The 16,130-nt window shown below is 51.2% G+C and overlaps 6 protein-coding genes across 6 annotated transcripts; 5 read left to right on the forward strand and 1 right to left on the reverse strand.

Annotated features, from left to right (window-relative positions):
* Positions 1–341: 341 nt before the first annotated feature.
* On the forward strand, positions 342–1,671 carry MIND_00266800 (DnaJ-domain-containing protein; the record flags this gene model as incomplete). The annotated part of the gene is made up of 4 exons (XM_037359542.1): positions 342–422; positions 475–537; positions 588–835; positions 882–1,671. The coding sequence occupies 4 exons, from the start codon at positions 342–344 to the stop codon at positions 1,669–1,671; spliced, it is 1,182 nt and encodes a 393-aa protein (XP_037224637.1).
* Positions 1,672–2,526: 855 nt separating this feature from the next.
* Positions 2,527–3,609, forward strand: MIND_00266900 (uncharacterized protein; the record flags this gene model as incomplete). Its single annotated transcript, XM_037359543.1, has 1 exon — positions 2,527–3,609. One exon carries the CDS (start codon positions 2,527–2,529, stop codon positions 3,607–3,609), a length of 1,083 nt encoding a protein of 360 aa, XP_037224638.1.
* A 354-nt stretch (positions 3,610–3,963) lies between these two features.
* Positions 3,964–8,821, forward strand: MIND_00267000 (Glycoside hydrolase family 38 protein; the record flags this gene model as incomplete). Its single annotated transcript, XM_037359544.1, has 29 exons — positions 3,964–4,006; positions 4,058–4,226; positions 4,283–4,377; positions 4,431–4,451; positions 4,504–4,551; positions 4,599–4,658; positions 4,706–4,851; positions 4,897–5,018; positions 5,073–5,304; positions 5,354–5,619; positions 5,670–5,840; positions 5,891–6,026; positions 6,077–6,160; positions 6,207–6,356; positions 6,407–6,434; positions 6,485–6,537; positions 6,586–6,682; positions 6,734–6,742; positions 6,792–6,810; positions 6,861–7,201; positions 7,254–7,353; positions 7,404–7,480; positions 7,526–7,656; positions 7,709–7,730; positions 7,779–7,859; positions 7,907–8,010; positions 8,058–8,078; positions 8,127–8,361; positions 8,412–8,821. The coding sequence occupies exons 1-29, from the start codon at positions 3,979–3,981 to the stop codon at positions 8,819–8,821; spliced, it is 3,456 nt and encodes a 1,151-aa protein (XP_037224639.1). The 5' UTR covers positions 3,964–3,978.
* Positions 8,822–9,337: 516 nt separating this feature from the next.
* Positions 9,338–11,195, forward strand: MIND_00267100 (MFS general substrate transporter; the record flags this gene model as incomplete). The annotated part of the gene is made up of 7 exons (XM_037359545.1): positions 9,338–9,466; positions 9,516–9,623; positions 9,675–9,857; positions 9,902–10,032; positions 10,087–10,298; positions 10,350–10,691; positions 10,741–11,195. 7 exons carry the CDS (start codon positions 9,338–9,340, stop codon positions 11,193–11,195), a joined length of 1,560 nt encoding a protein of 519 aa, XP_037224640.1.
* Positions 11,196–11,292: 97 nt separating this feature from the next.
* Positions 11,293–12,621, forward strand: MIND_00267200 (F-box domain-containing protein; the record flags this gene model as incomplete). The annotated part of the gene is made up of 1 exon (XM_037359546.1): positions 11,293–12,621. One exon carries the CDS (start codon positions 11,293–11,295, stop codon positions 12,619–12,621), a length of 1,329 nt encoding a protein of 442 aa, XP_037224641.1.
* Positions 12,622–14,547: 1,926 nt separating this feature from the next.
* MIND_00267300 (AAA-ATPase-like domain-containing protein) lies at positions 14,548–15,865 on the reverse strand (the record flags this gene model as incomplete). The annotated part of the gene is made up of 3 exons (XM_037359547.1): positions 15,716–15,865; positions 15,216–15,662; positions 14,548–15,156 (listed from the first exon to the last, which is right to left on the reverse strand). Exons 1-3 carry the CDS (start codon positions 15,800–15,802, stop codon positions 14,548–14,550), a joined length of 1,143 nt encoding a protein of 380 aa, XP_037224642.1. The 5' UTR covers positions 15,803–15,865.
* Positions 15,866–16,130: the final 265 nt, after the last annotated feature.

Raw genomic sequence — 16,130 nt, forward strand, 5'->3', positions numbered from 1 at the left:
GTCTTTCTCTCTTCCGCTTCATGCAGTGCCCCAGAATATGCTCTCAAGTACTATGCTCTTATGATGTATGCCCCCACCTCTCGATATGCCCTATGCTCTCCCTCATGTATTACTACACTCATCAATCGACACGACTTCCGAGCTCTGACCTTTGCTTGACCAACAATTCATGACTGAACTGATGGTATCTTATCGCACCGCCACCTGACGTCATCTTCTAGCACGTTCCGGAACGTTGGCCGATGACCGTGTAAATTCCAAGTGTCTCCTTATAACCACTACCACCGCCGCAGCGCTCGCGACTCACCTCACATTATCCTTCCTCTATACCCTCGACCAACATGGGAAAAGACTACTACAAGCTGCTCGGCATTGAGCGTTCTGCAGACGATGCACAGATAAAATCTGCCTACAAGAAAATGGTATGTGTCTATGACTCCTTCATTGACTTGGGTTGCTAATCATGGCCAACAGGCGCTAAAATGGCATCCTGACCGGAACCAAGGCTCAGAAGCAGCCAGTCAGAAGTTCAAAGAGGTGCGTCCATGCTCGAGCGCCACGTATGTTGTCTCACTCGACGTTCGTAGATTTCAGAAGCCTTTGAAGTACTCAGCGACAGCAATAAGCGCGCAATATATGACCAGTTCGGTGAAGAAGGCCTCAAGTCTGGCGGTCCTGTGCCTGGACAAGGCGGAGGCGGGCCAGGTTTTTCGTCTAGTGGATTCAGTGGATTCCCCGGTGGGAGCTCTTTCCCCGGCGGAGCAACGTTTTCGTTCTCGTCCAACGGGCCTGGGGCTAGCGGGTTCCATGCAACTGATCCCAACGCTATCTTCGAGTGAGTGACTACAGAACCTAAAGACCGATATACTGACATCCTTCAGATCTATATTCGGCGGCGGTTCGCCGTTTGGTGGTGCCTTTGGAGGTATGGGCGGCATGAATGGAATGGGGGGCATGGGCAGTGGAAGGACCCGCACTACCAGACCTCCCAAGCCACAACCACGATCGCACACGATGTTCGACCAAGATATCGACATGGACGACCCTGGGATGTTTGGCTTTGATATGCCTGGCGCTATGCCCGGTGGTGGATCACGAAAACGCAATGCTTCGCCTTCAAAACCGGCCGCACCGACAGAAATCACCCGACCGCTCAAACTCTCCCTCAACGAGCTCTATTCTGGGACCACGAAACGCCTGAAAGTCGGTCGCAAGCTGATAGACGGGACAAACGAGGAAAAAGTGCACGAAATCCATGTGCAGCCAGGCTGGAAGAGCGGCACGAAGGTCCGTTTCCCCCACGCAGGGAACGACGTTCCTGGAGGAGAAGCTCAGGATCTGGTATTCGTTGTCGAGGAGAAGCCCCACGAAACATTCGAGCGAAAAGGAAACGATCTTCTGTGCAAGGTGTCGATACCGCTGCTTGATGCGTTGACGGGGTCAGGCGGCAAGAAAGTCGTAGAAGCACTCGATGGACGGAAACTGCAAATTGCCGTCCCACCTGGCGTTGTCAAGCCTTTTCAAGAGACGATAGTCAGCAACGAGGGCATGCCGATACGCAAAGACGGGAGTGTTAGGACAAAGGGTAACTTGGTTGTACAGTGGGACGTCAAGTTCCCTGATAGCATCACGCCGACACAGCGAGAGGGTTTGCGCAGAGTATTAGCATAAGCATGGATAGCTGTTAATATTTATTCCAAGTAGGTTAGGCTTCTTTAAAGCTGCATTTGTATTTTTATCCTGCAACGTTTAAGCTGGTTTCGCAAAAGTCTCATCGCAATCATGATGCTTGTTTGCTGCAATCTGAGCCCAATCCAGAGCTCTTTCACGTCTTGGCCGTTTCCTATTACTCTGACTTGCTCTTGACTTGCTCACGACGAACAAAAGGATCATCTGGGGATCAATGCTGCAAAGCTGAGTGCGCTCACTAGCGCAGTGCTCCGCGTACGTGTTTCAAACGTTTGGGGTACAAACTGGTACAAAGTCGAGGTTTTGAAATAGTGGTGCTTGAAGAATATAGGGTCATGCTACTTGAAGGAGACTCAGATGAGCTCACATCTGAGTCTATGGGTGAAGAAAGCGTCCTGCGTCAAACTTGAATATTCTTTTGTGTTTGTCGATACTTGGGTGTAACCCCAGATACTATTAGTATTACTAGTACTAGTAACCTCTAGGCTCTTGTTGGAGGGTCCAACAGCCATGACTCATTGGAATCAGCAGAAGCACACGGAACCAGTTCAGTATCCAAGGCACTGCAGGCTGCCAAGACCACAACGTATGATTGATGCACTGCAGCGGTGGAGACATGCCGACAGGCGACAAAAACGAGAGCAAAGAGGATCAAAAGTGGATGGAGTTGCAGTTAGCTCTTTGTGTAAAGTCAGAGGGAAGCTAGACTGAGTGAGACGGAATGGCAGACTTGAAGCTTGAAGCAAGGACGAATTTTTTTTTGTTATAGGTCATGATGGCCGCGTCCTGCCTGTGTGACGAAAGTGTGACAACCGTTCTTTCACTCGATCCTCTCGGATGAAGCCCCTCCAACTGCTAGTGCTCTTTGCTGTAGCACTTGGAGCCTCAGCGCAAGAGAGCCCTTCTAACAGCTCAGTTGTACCCAGTCTTCCGTCCTCACAAAGCACACTACCGTCGTCGACCCCATCATCCATTAGCTCGACCCCTGCTCCTTCGAGCCCTTCTTCAACCCCACCACCATCCACAACTGTCAGTCTTATCCCCTCACAGACAGTATCGACAGCCCCAGATGGCGGAGTTGCAACAGTAAACGTTACATTGACCAGCACTCTACCTCTTTCGAGCTCCCCCAGCCAGACCCCGGCCGACAACAACAAGAAAGACGACGACGACTCGCCCGGATTGAGCACTGGTGGTATTGCGGGTCTGGCAGCCGCTGGGGGTGTTGCGGTCCTTTGTCTGGCGGGCTTCTTAATTTGGAAGTTGACACGGAAAAAGGGTGGCGAATTCGACGACAACGAGGCCATTAAATGGCCCGAGCTCAACGCCCATGGCGAGGGAGGGGACACTCATGCAATGCCTGTTCACAATACGGGTCGGTCTGGCTTCGACACCGCTGGAGACCTTTCTCGAGTGCCCTCCGCCGCGAATACGTACAACGCTTCGTCAACCGACTTCCATAGCTCCAATGAAGACCCATATGCGGTTCCCCCACTTCCACATATGAACCCCGGCCAACCTTATCGCGATGACCCCAATGCGATGAACACAGCCAGCTATTACGACCCCTACCACGGACCTGTCCCACAAACCTTCAACGAGGCAAATGGACCCCCTCCACAGGAATGGGGTGGAAATGAGGCTATCCCGATGACCCAAATGGCTGGAAGAGCGAGCCCTGGTCCTCAAATGGCTTACGCTGGCGCTGGAAGGACACCTTCCCCTGGCCCGCAAATGGCGTACGGGCGTTCTGCTTCCCCCGGGCCCCAGCAACTTTATGGACGAGGCTCTCCCGCGCCCGGCCAAATGTATGGGGGACGTGCTTCTCCAGGCCCACAAGCAGCCTATGCTGGTGCTGGCCGAACTCCATCTCCCGGTCCGCATCAGGCGTATGGTGGAGGGGGTTACGGTGGCATGTAGATTTCTCACTGGTACCCTTTTCTTATATTTGCATCACGACCTGGCATATGCATTCATCAAGCGCATACCCCCCTCTTCCAAACTCATCTAATCTCATGTTTTCGTCGCTGTCGTACCTTCACCCTTTCCTTAATTATTCCTTCACTATCGCATCCCTACATGGACTTGGGGACTCCTTGCAGGTCGAATGAATGTAAAACTTTCCTTTTGAGCGATGAGATCTTCGACTGCATCGTGATCGTTGTCCCTTGAGTGTCCCACTGTTGAACTGCTGAACTTCCATATACTTTTTGTCGTTGACATATGTAGCTTCAATTGATGTACAAGTCCGAGTCACGTGTCATCCCCACATCGTCGTTCTTAACGACGATGAGCTGCCACCACCACGGTCACTCGAGTCAGTATATTTTCACTGTAAGGTACACTACACTACTTAGCATAACATTAGGCTCGACCCCATATCCTGAACTCAACCCTGGGTCTGGTGCTAAATGGATCAAGAACCTCACCCAGGACCGCATCGGCCAGTTCAACGGTGGTCATTTCGGCGACGTCAACCTTGGAGCAGTGCTCTATGAACGCAAGGAGGATGGCCCGGACTTTGTTGAGCTGCAAGTGTACGTTGAGTCTTCCCCTCATAGACGGTGGATATTGATATCGTTTCCGTGTTTAGATGGAGTGCTCCAGGATTGACCAAACCTCTGTTCGACGAGGCCATGAAGCAGGAGTTCAAGCCAGCGAAGAAGGGCGACTCGTTTGGTCCCAGTTGTATGTTGGGTTCCGCTCTGGCTTCACACACTCATTAATGACATGCTTTGCAGGGGTACACGCCTCAGCTCCTTGTGTCCTACCACACTGTTGATCTTCTATTGCAGACGAATCACTGGTGGAAAGTCACCCTTCACATTCCGAAGGACTTCGAGAAGTATGAACGCGTTACATGTACGTTAACTCCCCCCCCCACGATTCTTGGCTGACAAGGTTGGCAGTTGAGTTCGATCCAGGATGCGAAGCCATGATATTTGATGTCGATGGAACGCCATTGCAAGGCAAGTAACCCGAGCAAACGTTAGCGCGTTTTCACGTTTGCTTGTAGGGATCACGGGTGGTTATGGGGGGGACAGACGCGTCGAGTACATCATCCCAACGGCTGCCCGTAAGGCCGGCATCCACAAGTTCGTCATCGAGAGCTCCTGCAATGGAATGTTCGGAATGGGCGGCGGAGGAATTGGTCCTCCAGACGTGCGCTTTCTGGATCTTCGTCATTCTATATTCAACAAATCATAGCCCAACCGCTACTTCCGCCTCGACATGGCCGACATCGTTGTCCCCAATCAAGATGCTTGGCGCTTGCTCTGGGACTTCCAAACCCTTCGTGAACTCGTCGACACTCTGCCTGGAAATACCCCGTATGTTCGCCGTTCCCTGACTGGTAAATTCTCGAATTTGTAACTTCCCGACAGTTTGCAAAATCTCGCGCTTTCTACTGCCAATGAGATCATGAATGTCTTCAATCACAAGGACCTAAGCTCCATCAAGCGTGCGCGTGGCCTTGCAGAGAAGGTTTTTGGTACTGGCTGGGATACAGACACCGTTTACGAAGACAAAGGCGCCCCCAGGAGTTTAGTCTGGGGTATTGGACATTGTCATATTGACACAGCATGGCTTTGGCCCTACCGAGTCACTCAGCAGAAGGTATTGTGCCTTTTGGTCCGAAGTTTGTAATACTCAAACTACTTTACAGACCGCTCGTAGCTGGTCAACACAGATTGATTTGATGGAACGCTATCCAGAGCACAGATTCACCTGTTCGCAGGCTCAACAGTACAAGTGGCTCGAGCAGCAATACCCGTCTTTGTTTGAACGGCTCAGCGATCAGGTTGCTGCGGGACATTTCCACCCGATTGGTGGTGCGTGGGTCGAACATGATGGAAATATGCCCTCTGGAGAGGCGTTCGTACGCCAAATGGTGTTTGGCCAGCGATACTTCCAATCCAGATTCGGTGTTCGGCAAGTTGTGCGCCTTGGTTGAAGGATGTTTCTGATGGCATATCTTTTAGCTCAGAAACCGGTTGGCTCCCCGACTCATTTGGCCTTAGCGGAGCTCTTCCGCAGCTCTTCCGTGGGGCGGGAATGAAATACTTCTTTACTCAGAAGTTATCATGGTTTGTCTCGAACGCTGTGTGCTGGTTTCATATTGACGAATGGGATTCTCTCAACAGGAACAACATGTAAGGCTTTGTTGCACCGATAGTTGAAGCCCGTTCATATAACCCCAAAGCAACAACTTCCCCCATTCGACGTTCAACTGGGTCGGCATTGATGGGACCCAAGTTCTTTGTCATATGACCCCTGTCGATACCTACACAGCACAAGCCACTGTTGGCGATGTTAACAGGGCCATTTCGAACCACAAGGTCACTGCTGCTCACCGAAAAAGCCTCAAAAAAGTTAACTTTTTGTCCAGAATCTCGAATCATCTGACACATCACTGCTTGTGTTCGGCAACGGTGATGGAGGAGGCGGGCCATTACCAAAGATGTTGGAAAATGTGCGTCTTGTAAGTCTTCTTTGCCAACCTCTGACGAGTAATTCAGCTTCGCCGCATCCGTGCTACGACCAATAATCATCGAGAGTTGGCTCCTGTGGTTATGGGTCGTTCTGTTGACGAGTTTTTCGACTATCTTTCCGAGAGCTCGAAAGCTGGGAAGACCTTGCCCAACTGGCGAGGCGAACTCTATCTCGAGGTTCGTTTTCATGTTTTAGTGGCGAATTCACTGCTAATTAGCTACTTTAGTTCCATCGTGGAACATATACCTCGCATGGTAAGGAGGTTTACCATATTGTGTTTTCCGTCACCTTGAACTCGTCCAAGGTTCCATCAAGAAAGGCAACAGGCATTCAGAAATTCTTCTCCGAGACGTTGAAGTGAGTCAATCATGTCTTTGAGTTGCTCTTCTAATGGAGGCTGTTAAGCACGTCGCGACATTGGCTTCCCTCATTGGTCGCAAGAAATACGTGTATCCTAAGCAGACGCTTGATGATTCGTGGGAGAAGGTGTTGCTCAACCAATGTGAGATGACCAGTTTACTGGAGAACATGTAACTAACACTTTTGTTTGTAGTTCATGATGGTAAGCCTTCGTTGAAACTTCTCCTGCTAAACCTTATGCTTTAATCTAGTTCTTCCTGGCTCTGCAATGTTAGTCATCTCCCATTCACCAAGAACAATTTGGCTGAGAGTATCAACAGTGGCATGGTGTATGACGACGCCGAAAAATTGTACGCCGAAGTCAAGAAGGACGGCAAGAAAATGATCGACGATGCTCTCGATGTCATCTTAGGTGGTGTTCAGCCTGCTGCAAGCGCGAAGACGCTTGATGAACTGGTTGCCTATAACACCACGTTTTTCCCTCGTCGGGAAGTCGTCTGCTTGCCCGTGACTACTACCGCCGGACTGCGATCCCAAGTTGCGCAGTTGTCCGCAGATGGCACTGAGGGCTATGCGGTGGTCAACTGCACTGACGGAGCACGTCCTGCAGCGGTTGAAACAACACCAGTTACCGAGGCTTGGGGTTTTACTCCCGTATCTGGTGAACCCTTTTTTCCTTACTCCGAGTCTCCATTTCTGATGTTATTCCACAGTCTACACTAATGGCGCAGATCATTTTGTTCTTCGGAATGGAAGTGTGCAGCTCACCATCTCGCGCGGTCGGATCACCAGTTTGGTTGACGTTGAACTTCAGTGGGTTTCATTCAATCATTTTCATAACCAAGCCGAATTTGGGGGTTTAGACGGGAGCTCATCCAAGAGGGCGCGACTGGTGGCCTGATCATCTTTGAAGATCGCCCGAACTTTTGGGATGCCTGGGGTACGCCGTGTTTTTTACTGCTCCGCCAAGCTGACAAAATGGTAGATGTCGAAATCCACCATCTCGAAAAGGCAACACAACTTGAGTTCGCGAATGTTTCTGTTGTTGCTCATGGACCACTTCGTGCTGCTGTGCGTGCAGAAGTGCGCTATGGGCAAAGTAATATTAGCGTTACGGTACGAGTTTCGCTTCACGATCTAGTAGAATTTTTGCTGACAACTCCGTAAGATCTCGCTTGATGCCGTTCCTGGTGAGCTTTCTATCAATAACTTAATCATGCTCTAAATTGGTTCAATAGCAACGACAAGAGCTGGCTCCCGAGGCTTGCTCCGTTTTGATGCCTGGGTTGACTGGCACGAGCGCCACGAGTTCCTCAAGTGTACGTTGTGCTCAAGCGCAATTTGGGCTATCACTTATCGAGCCTAGTCGAGCTGCCACTTGATATCCACAGTGATAATGCCACGTACGAAACGCAGTTCGGCTGGGTTCAGCGCCCAACACACAAGAATACCACTTGGGACATGGCCAAGGTGGGTCCAATCTAGGATCGTTGGCTCACATCTGATACGTAAAAAAGTTTGAGGTCTGCGGTCACAAGGTACAAACTCGACCCACTTCAATCCGACATGGCTGACTAAGATTTCAGTATGCCGATTTGAGCGAATATGGCTACGGCGTTGCTTTGCTTTCGGAATCCAAATATGGCTTCGCCTGTCAGGGCAATGTTTTACGGATTTCGCTCCTTCGCGCTGCGACCGAACCGGATGCCGAACAAGATCAAGGGGAGCATACCTTCTCGTGGGCGGTCTTGCCCCACAAAGGTCATTTCCTCGAGTCGGATGTGCCAACTGCGGCCTATCTTTTCAATTCGCCTCTCTACAGTTTGTGACGTTTTATTCCATTGCTGTCGATAGTTCTGATCGCTTCTCAGTCCGATCGCTTGGTGCCGGGACGTCTGCTCGAAGCCTCAATACGACACACTCGCCATTCAATGTCACCGGCGCACCAAATGTATTCTTGGAGACGGTCAAAAGGGGAGATGACGATTTGACTGATGGGACTACGAGCGTTGTGCTTCGGCTGTACGAGGCGTTTGGCGGACATGCTCATGCCCAGCTGCGCCTTTCTACTGGTCTAAACGTCGAGAAAGCATACGAGACTAACCTGCTGGAAGAAGTCGTTCGGGAGGGTGTAAAGTCCCTGACTTTGCGTCAGCACGATGGAAGGGAGGTCGGTTTGGATCTGTCGTTCCGTGGGTTCGAGGTGAAGACGGTCAAGTTGATAATTGGGAAGAAATCAAAGGCGGAAAAGAGGGACAGTTGGGTGACTGTCGATGCATGAACGAGAAAAACCAATGTTTGGCGGACACACTTTGAACATCTGCTTATCTTATCTATATCACGTGCCGTCATTGATTCTCATTTTTTTCGCTTCCCCGGCCGATTAGCTTTTGGTATCTACTTCTCGGTGGCTTCAGTCATGACTCTTAAATCGGTCGTCCGCGATCTTGCGGGCAGACTCGGAGTTGCCTCTGAAAGTATCGACAAACGGCGTTATGTTACTAGGATGGTCCTTTTTTCCGCAGTGTTTTCAAGGCCGCACATTGCCCGAAGCGATTAGTCAAAACTTGCTCAGGATGCGCGCACCGCGCCGACCCATTAAACAAAGCGCACCAGCGTTTGTGGATGCTATGATCGGTGGCAAGCTCATGTGGACATGTTGACGGAAATTGTTGTTATTTTTTGATGACGGCACGATTCTTCATCCACCTTCGGCCGACAGCACCCACTCTTCCTTCCGCCCGTGCTATAAAACCGTAGAGGTCCTTTCTCGGTTTCCCCGCCCGTCTGAAGTCTTATGGGTACCGCAGAAGACGAGACTGTCGACTCTCAGTATCATGATGGATCACTCACAGTCCATGCCCAGCGACCAGCCTGGAGATCGGTTTCGCTGGTACTGATATGCACCCTCGCCATGATTACGAACGTGAGCTCCCCTGGCTCTCTGGTTTTCACTAATCTTCTTACTCTCGAAGCTTGCATCTTCGTCTTCCGTCTCGGTTTACCTCCCTGTGATCGCGCAAGACTTGCACATCAAAGAGAATCAGCTACAATGGCTTGTCTCCGCCTTCTCACTTTCATCGGTGCGTATTCAATCCTCTCAATCTGTCCACTTTTTTACGTCATTACTCAAGGGCTGCTTCCTCCTTCTGTTTGGCCGGTTGGCCGATTTATACGGACGCAAAAAGATGTATCTCGGGGGGACAGTCTACCTGGGCCTCCTCTCCCTTGGATGCGGCTTCGCCAAGAACGCTAACTCGCTCTTCATCTTGCGAGGCTTCCAAGGATTGGGTCCCGCCGCGTTCATCCCGGCTTGTGTAAGCTAGCGTTCCGTGCCCTATGTCGTTGATTAATTCAGTAGCTTGGCATTTTAGCCCATGCATTCCCGCCTTCTCGCGCCCGCTCAGCGGCATTCGCGACTTTCTCCGCTGGCGCGCCGATTGGAGGCGCTGTGGGCTCGCAAATCGGGGGTCTGCTGACGCAGTATACACGGTACGTGACACGGAGTGCCGTGATTTTTTATTTGTGGCTGACCCCACTTTGTAGGGCCACCTGGCACGCCCCATTCTACCTCATATGTGGCCTGGGTGTCTTCTGTGCCGTCGTGGGTTACTTCCTCATCGATCCAGACCTCCCCAGCACGGAGACGGACCGTCGTGTCGACTGGTTAGGCGCCTTTCTGGTTACTGCGGGTCTAGCGTTGTTGGTATTTGTGCTAAGCCAAGGCTCAATAGCTTCAAAGGGCTGGAAGACGCCTTGTAAGTCAGGACTCAGCCACCTCAACAACCACGCGGACTAACGTTGTTCAGACATAGTAGCCCTCTTGATCTTGGGTGTACTACTCCTCGCCGCATTCATCTTTTGGCAGTACTACCTTGAGAAGAACAGCGAAACACAACGGCCTCCACTGATGAAACTATCGATGTGGACCCGGGCAAAGGGGAAGTTTGCGGTCATGCAAGCCATCGCGTTCTTTCAATGGGCGTCGTTCCTCTCGTGGTATTTCTGGGCCCAGGTCTACTATGAGAATTATCTCCGACTGTCTCCTGTCCACACCGCAGTCCGCATGCTGCCAATGATGGTGACCGGCTTCCTGTGCAATGTGTTTGTCATGCTCGTTGTTGGCCGGTTGGATTTCATGATCCTCATTGGTACGGGGCACCGCTGCGTGTGTGTGGGACTAAGCTGACTTCAATTTAGCTTGTGGCACGTTTTTCACGGGAATCGCGCCTCTTCTCTTCGCATTGATAGTACCCTCCGCATCGTATTGGGCCTTTGGCTTCCCCTCCACAGTTTTCTCGGTGTTTGGCGCAGACTTCATATTCGCTGGAGGTACACTCTTCGTCGCCAAGGTCTGTTTGCCACACGAGCAGAGTCTGGCGGGCGGAATATTCCAAACTCTTACCCAGCTTGGGACCGCGTTTGGTCTTGCCATCACGACGATTGCGTTTGATGCCAAGTTGTCCGATGCTGACGAGAGGGCGCCTTTAGAGGCGTATCAGACCGCGAACTGGGCTGCTTTCGCCATGTCGGTGCTGTGTACAATTCTCGCGGTCGTGTGTCTGCGTGGTGTTGGGCCTATCGGGTCAAATGAAAAGTCGGTCTCGAGACAAACCACACCCTCGCCGTTCGAGGAAGGAAAAGGCGACGTATAGAGGTCTGACTAGATGATCTGATAAGTCAAATGTATACTAATCTAATCGCATCACATCATTGATGGATGATCTCGCAACTTGAACTCGAACCACCACCATGAGCATTGTGGATGTCCCTCCAGAAATCCTGTGTCTCATCTTCGAACACTGTATACCACTCGAATCGCATCGCGTCCTTCCCTCGGAGGCACCGCTGTTATTGGCCCAAATATCGCGTCGTTGGAGAGAGATTTGTTTTGGTATGCCACAACTGTGGACAAACGTCGTCTTCAGCGAAAACGGGTCCATAGAGCTCTTCAAACTGTGGTTGACGCGCTCGGCGAACTATCCAATTTCGTTGTGCCTCCACACCAGTCGGCCGTTTCGTGCATCCACGTTTCTGGAGGCGGCAGTGGCGCATCGGAGTCGCTGGAGAGAAGCGACTCTTAGTCTGCCCTATTGGACATATCTCGAGCTCGGTGACGATGCTATCTCCTTTCCGGGCCTGCGAAAACTCGAGCTCTGGCCGAACGGGTCGACATGGCAAGATACAGACACCATTATCAACGTTTCCCAAGCACCGTCACTCGCCTCTGTGTCCCTCAACCAAGGTCACGGGCGAAGGTACTCTTTACCGTGGACACAACTCGCGAGTTTGCATATATATGGCTCCGCTACGCCGTCATCCACCGTCGACTTGCTCCGCGCCTGTCCTGGTCTTCTTCATCTCTCACACGATTCCCCCATAATGGACGCGCAACTGGTTATGGAGCATCCTAATCCATATAAACACGAGGTCTTGCGCTCTTTGGAGACAAAGAACGAATGGCTGCTGCCGTATCTTACCCTTCCCGCACTGAAGAGACTCGATATGCGGCCCGCTGGTGGTGTCGTAGAAAACATTAGCACCGACGAGTTTCTTCCAGCCTTCCTCGCTCGTTCCGCCTGTCAACTGCGCTATCTATACCTGTCGGTCAACACGATGGGCCAGAACGCGTTTGCGAATATCCTGAATGCTACAATGTCTGTGGAGCATTTGCGACTGGCGTTCCCCAACCCTTTTTCTCAGTACATCGCCATGCTGGAGTCTGAACTTGTACTGCCCAAGTTGAGGTACCTCGAGGTCGAAGATTGGATGGGCGTTGGTGGTGATCATTATCTTGGTGTATTAAACCTTTTGATTCGACGGGTGCCACATCTGGAGGCGTGTAAACTGGCTTTATATCCAAGACGGTGGCACATAGGGCCCTACAGCCCTCGGAGGCTGTCCGCAGAGGCTACGAATGGTTTCGTGGCACTCGCTGATGGTGGCTTGCTGTTGAGGGTGCTGACAAGTCAGCGGGTAGGAAGAGAAGGCGAGCCGAGACAAGTTGTACTGGTAGATCGCTTTCCGGGCTGGCGCGAGGATTTGTACACCGTAGACATTGAGTCATCGAATTGCACGTGACCGCGATTTGCCTTTGCTTCCAACTCCCATGCGAGCCATCAAGAGTGCGTTCACCTTGCTTCTGGGGCTGCTTGCGGCTCACTTGCGCTAATCTAGGCGTCCTTCTTACTTGGTCGGTCCCACTCAGTACACTCTGTTCAGTGGCCTGACGTTGCCCACAGCGACCCAGCGGTGAAAGAGATCCTAATGGCGCTGAACGAAAGAGAAAACTTTGTCATCGAGGACCTGGACGACTACCACGTTGTAATAAAGGCGGACGACGAGTACCGGGTGCGCAGGGAGCTAGAGGTCGAGGTGTGCTATCTCGATTTTTGGCTGACGCGGTCGCTGACTACTTTGCAAGTTGGAGAAGAACACGTATAGTCTTGAATCATGAAGTGTACTCTGTCTATCCTACCTGTCTGTTCAAATACTCGGTTGGAATCGTACGTGACGGTCAAGGGGGATTACCAACGGCGCCAACACTATTTCTCCATTAACTCCTTCCGCAATTCTCCTTTGGAGGCGCCTCTTTGGATTACACGGGAGTACAGACACAGCGAACACAAAGCAAAACGATGGAATCTCATTACAAACTACCGCGTCTAGAGAAACCGTATTTGAGGGCAAACACCTTCATCACTAGCTGCGCAGAGTAAACACCACGGTACTCTTGAGAATGGTCCAACGTCGCAAAAGGGTCGGCTTCAGGTCGGGTCTCCCATCTGAGTGGATGCGGAGGACATTTATGCTTGGGGACATAGTCGCTGAACACAGACCGCTTATAACCTCTTTGGTCCATGATGTCGATGATGCGTTCAGCAAGCTGGGGCTTGATATGACTGAAAGCTGCATCAAGAGCAGCCACCTCTTCTCGCGTGAAACCAGCCGCCGTTTGGAAAGCGGGGTGATGACTGATATCCAGCGTACGCGGTAGATCGAGTGGAGGAGAGGAAGGAAGCTTGGTTATGGTGCCCAATGGAGGTCGGCCTATGCAGGACAAGATAGTCCCATCATCCCAACTTGATGTGAGGAGCACAGCACCAATCATATTGCGCGAGACTTCCTCCTCAAGGGCGTTGAGGAAAGGATTTATGACGGTGCGACCATTTGGAAAGCTCCTCGTTGGGGTATCAAAATTCTGGATGATAACGAGCAGTGGATCACCCGAAACCTCTTTGAGACAGCCCTGGAAGACATGAATCCCCAAAGCGAGGAGAGTAGAAATTCAACGAACGGCGAGGACAGTTATGTAAAGGTCAGAATGGTCAGGGGGAAGTTCTTTGGGTCCTGGTGAGCCAAAGTGCTTGCCAAGGCGATACCTAGAAATAAATTCCCGACATTCAGCGGCGAGATAGTGGCGCAGCTCGTTGGCTAGGTCGGTTACACGGGGAAGACGGTTGAAATCTAGGTCCAGCACATAGAAACCGTGAAGGCGGCGCCGCAGGTCTGAGTCTGGTGGTTCTGCTTTGAGCAAAACCTTGAATGGGTCGTCATCATCATTGAAGTCGTTGTCAAATGTGGCTGAGATCATAGAGGCAAGGTGGTTGAGCCCCCACCCGGGCGGTCGACGCAACAAAAGCATGTGGCCGCAATTGATCAGCCGAGCGAATTGAGTGAGAGCGTAAGGCTTGAACACGAGCGGAATGCCCGAAGAGTTCACAATATCATCGAATCCTTCTTCTTGGTGAGGTAGGCGCTGGAACGATGTTCAAGCCTAAATGCCACCTGCATAAAAGACGCACCTTGAGGGCCTCTCCACGAGTAAATATTATTTCGTTGATGGAGCACAGCGAAGGTGGGTTCTGTTGGGTAGTTTCCGGTTCACCGTCCATGACCTGGGACTTTCAAGACGGATTCGATGAGAGTGTGTCCATAGGAGTTGTCCGAGTTACGTATCACGAGCTGTGACAAGAGAGTAATACAACGAAAATAGTATGGATAGCACTATAAACGTCCATAGATGTTGGGAAAACCGTACTTGCGGGCAAGCACTTTCATTATTAGTTGGGCTCCGTAAATGCCTTCAAACGCCTTGGAGGTGTCCAGTCCTGCTAATGGGTCTTCTTCCCGATAATGCCAAGCCTCTTTGACTGGGTCAGGTGGACATTGATGCTTGCGAGCTAGACGGTCGCTGAATACAGAACGTCGTCCATAATCCTCGTCCATCATATCGAGGACACGCCTGGCATCCTGGGCCTCGAGGTGACTGAAGGCATCATCGAGGGCGTCGATTTCTGGGCGCGTAAACCCAACAGCAGTTTGGAAGGCGAGATTGTGGGTGAGGTCAAGGGTGCGGGGAAGATCGAGGGGCGGGAGGCTTGGTACCTTGCGAATCATGGCCAATGGATTTCGACCCATGCAAGAGTACACCGTTCCATCGTCGTAGTTTGAAAGAAGGAAGAGCGACCCAACAATTTTGGTCGTTACCTTCTCTTCCAGCACATTCAGAAATTGATTTAGAGCTGCTCGACCACGCGGATAGTTGAATGTTGGGACATCAAAATTCCTGACTATCACCAGTAGTGGATCGTACGACACATGCCTGAGAGCCATCTGAAAATTGAGGATCAGAGGCGTGACATAGACGGAACCCAACCCCTCTCAACACATACCGCAAGAAGAGAGATGTACTTTTCCGGTTTTTCTTGAGGAACTCGATAGAGACTTGGTGAGCCAATCTGCTTCTCGAGACGGTATCGAGAGACTAAGTCCCGACACTCCTTCTTCAGATACGCATGAAACTCCGTGTGAAAGTCCGCCACACAGGGAAGACGCGTGAAGTCGAGGTCCAGCACAAAATGGCGATGCAAATGACGGTCCCACTCTTCTCCAACTAAAACCTGAAACGGATCATCTTTATGATCATAGTCTCTGTCGAATGTAGCCGAGACCATAGAAGCGAAAAAGTTCAGTCCCCAGCCTGGAGGTCGGCGAAACATAAGCGCATGGTGGCAGTCAAGCAAACGAGCGAATTGCGTGAGAGCATGGCGCTTGAAGACGAGCGGTACACCGGTTGCATTGACGACATCGTCAAATTCTTCGTCTGGGCCTGGCAAGCGCTAGAAAAGTTTTCAATTGCCACCTACTCAAGAGAAGGAAAAGAAGTGCTTACCTCAAGAGCATCTCCGCGCGTGAAGACAGTTTTGTTCAGACGATGCAGCGACTTTGAATGCAAACTGGATGGTGGGGAGCTTTCCATAAGGAACGGATGTGTTGCGACTTCACAGGAAGAAACAAGCTGAAACAAGTAACCAATTGTGACCAGCCAGTGTTACGTTATTATCTAAGCTAAAGATTGAGCACAGTCGAGCATACTTATGGTGGTTGGTCTCCGAGAGAAAAGGATACAGTAGAAAACACAGGTGGCAGAGATACTAGCTAGTACTTGTACATCGCATGCATCGTGACGCAACAGTGATGATCACCTGACTGTGACTGACCGCGATTGCTTTGACGATCTGGGTGGAATCCGGCCGCACTTACGCTTCAGTGGTCACTGAAGTGCTAAGCAACGAATGTGCTTCACG

The sequence above is a fragment of the Mycena indigotica genome (genome assembly GCF_014461135.1).
Source record: "Mycena indigotica strain 171206Taipei chromosome Unknown Mind.scaff0002, whole genome shotgun sequence".
Taxonomy (NCBI): domain Eukaryota; kingdom Fungi; phylum Basidiomycota; class Agaricomycetes; order Agaricales; family Mycenaceae; genus Mycena; species Mycena indigotica.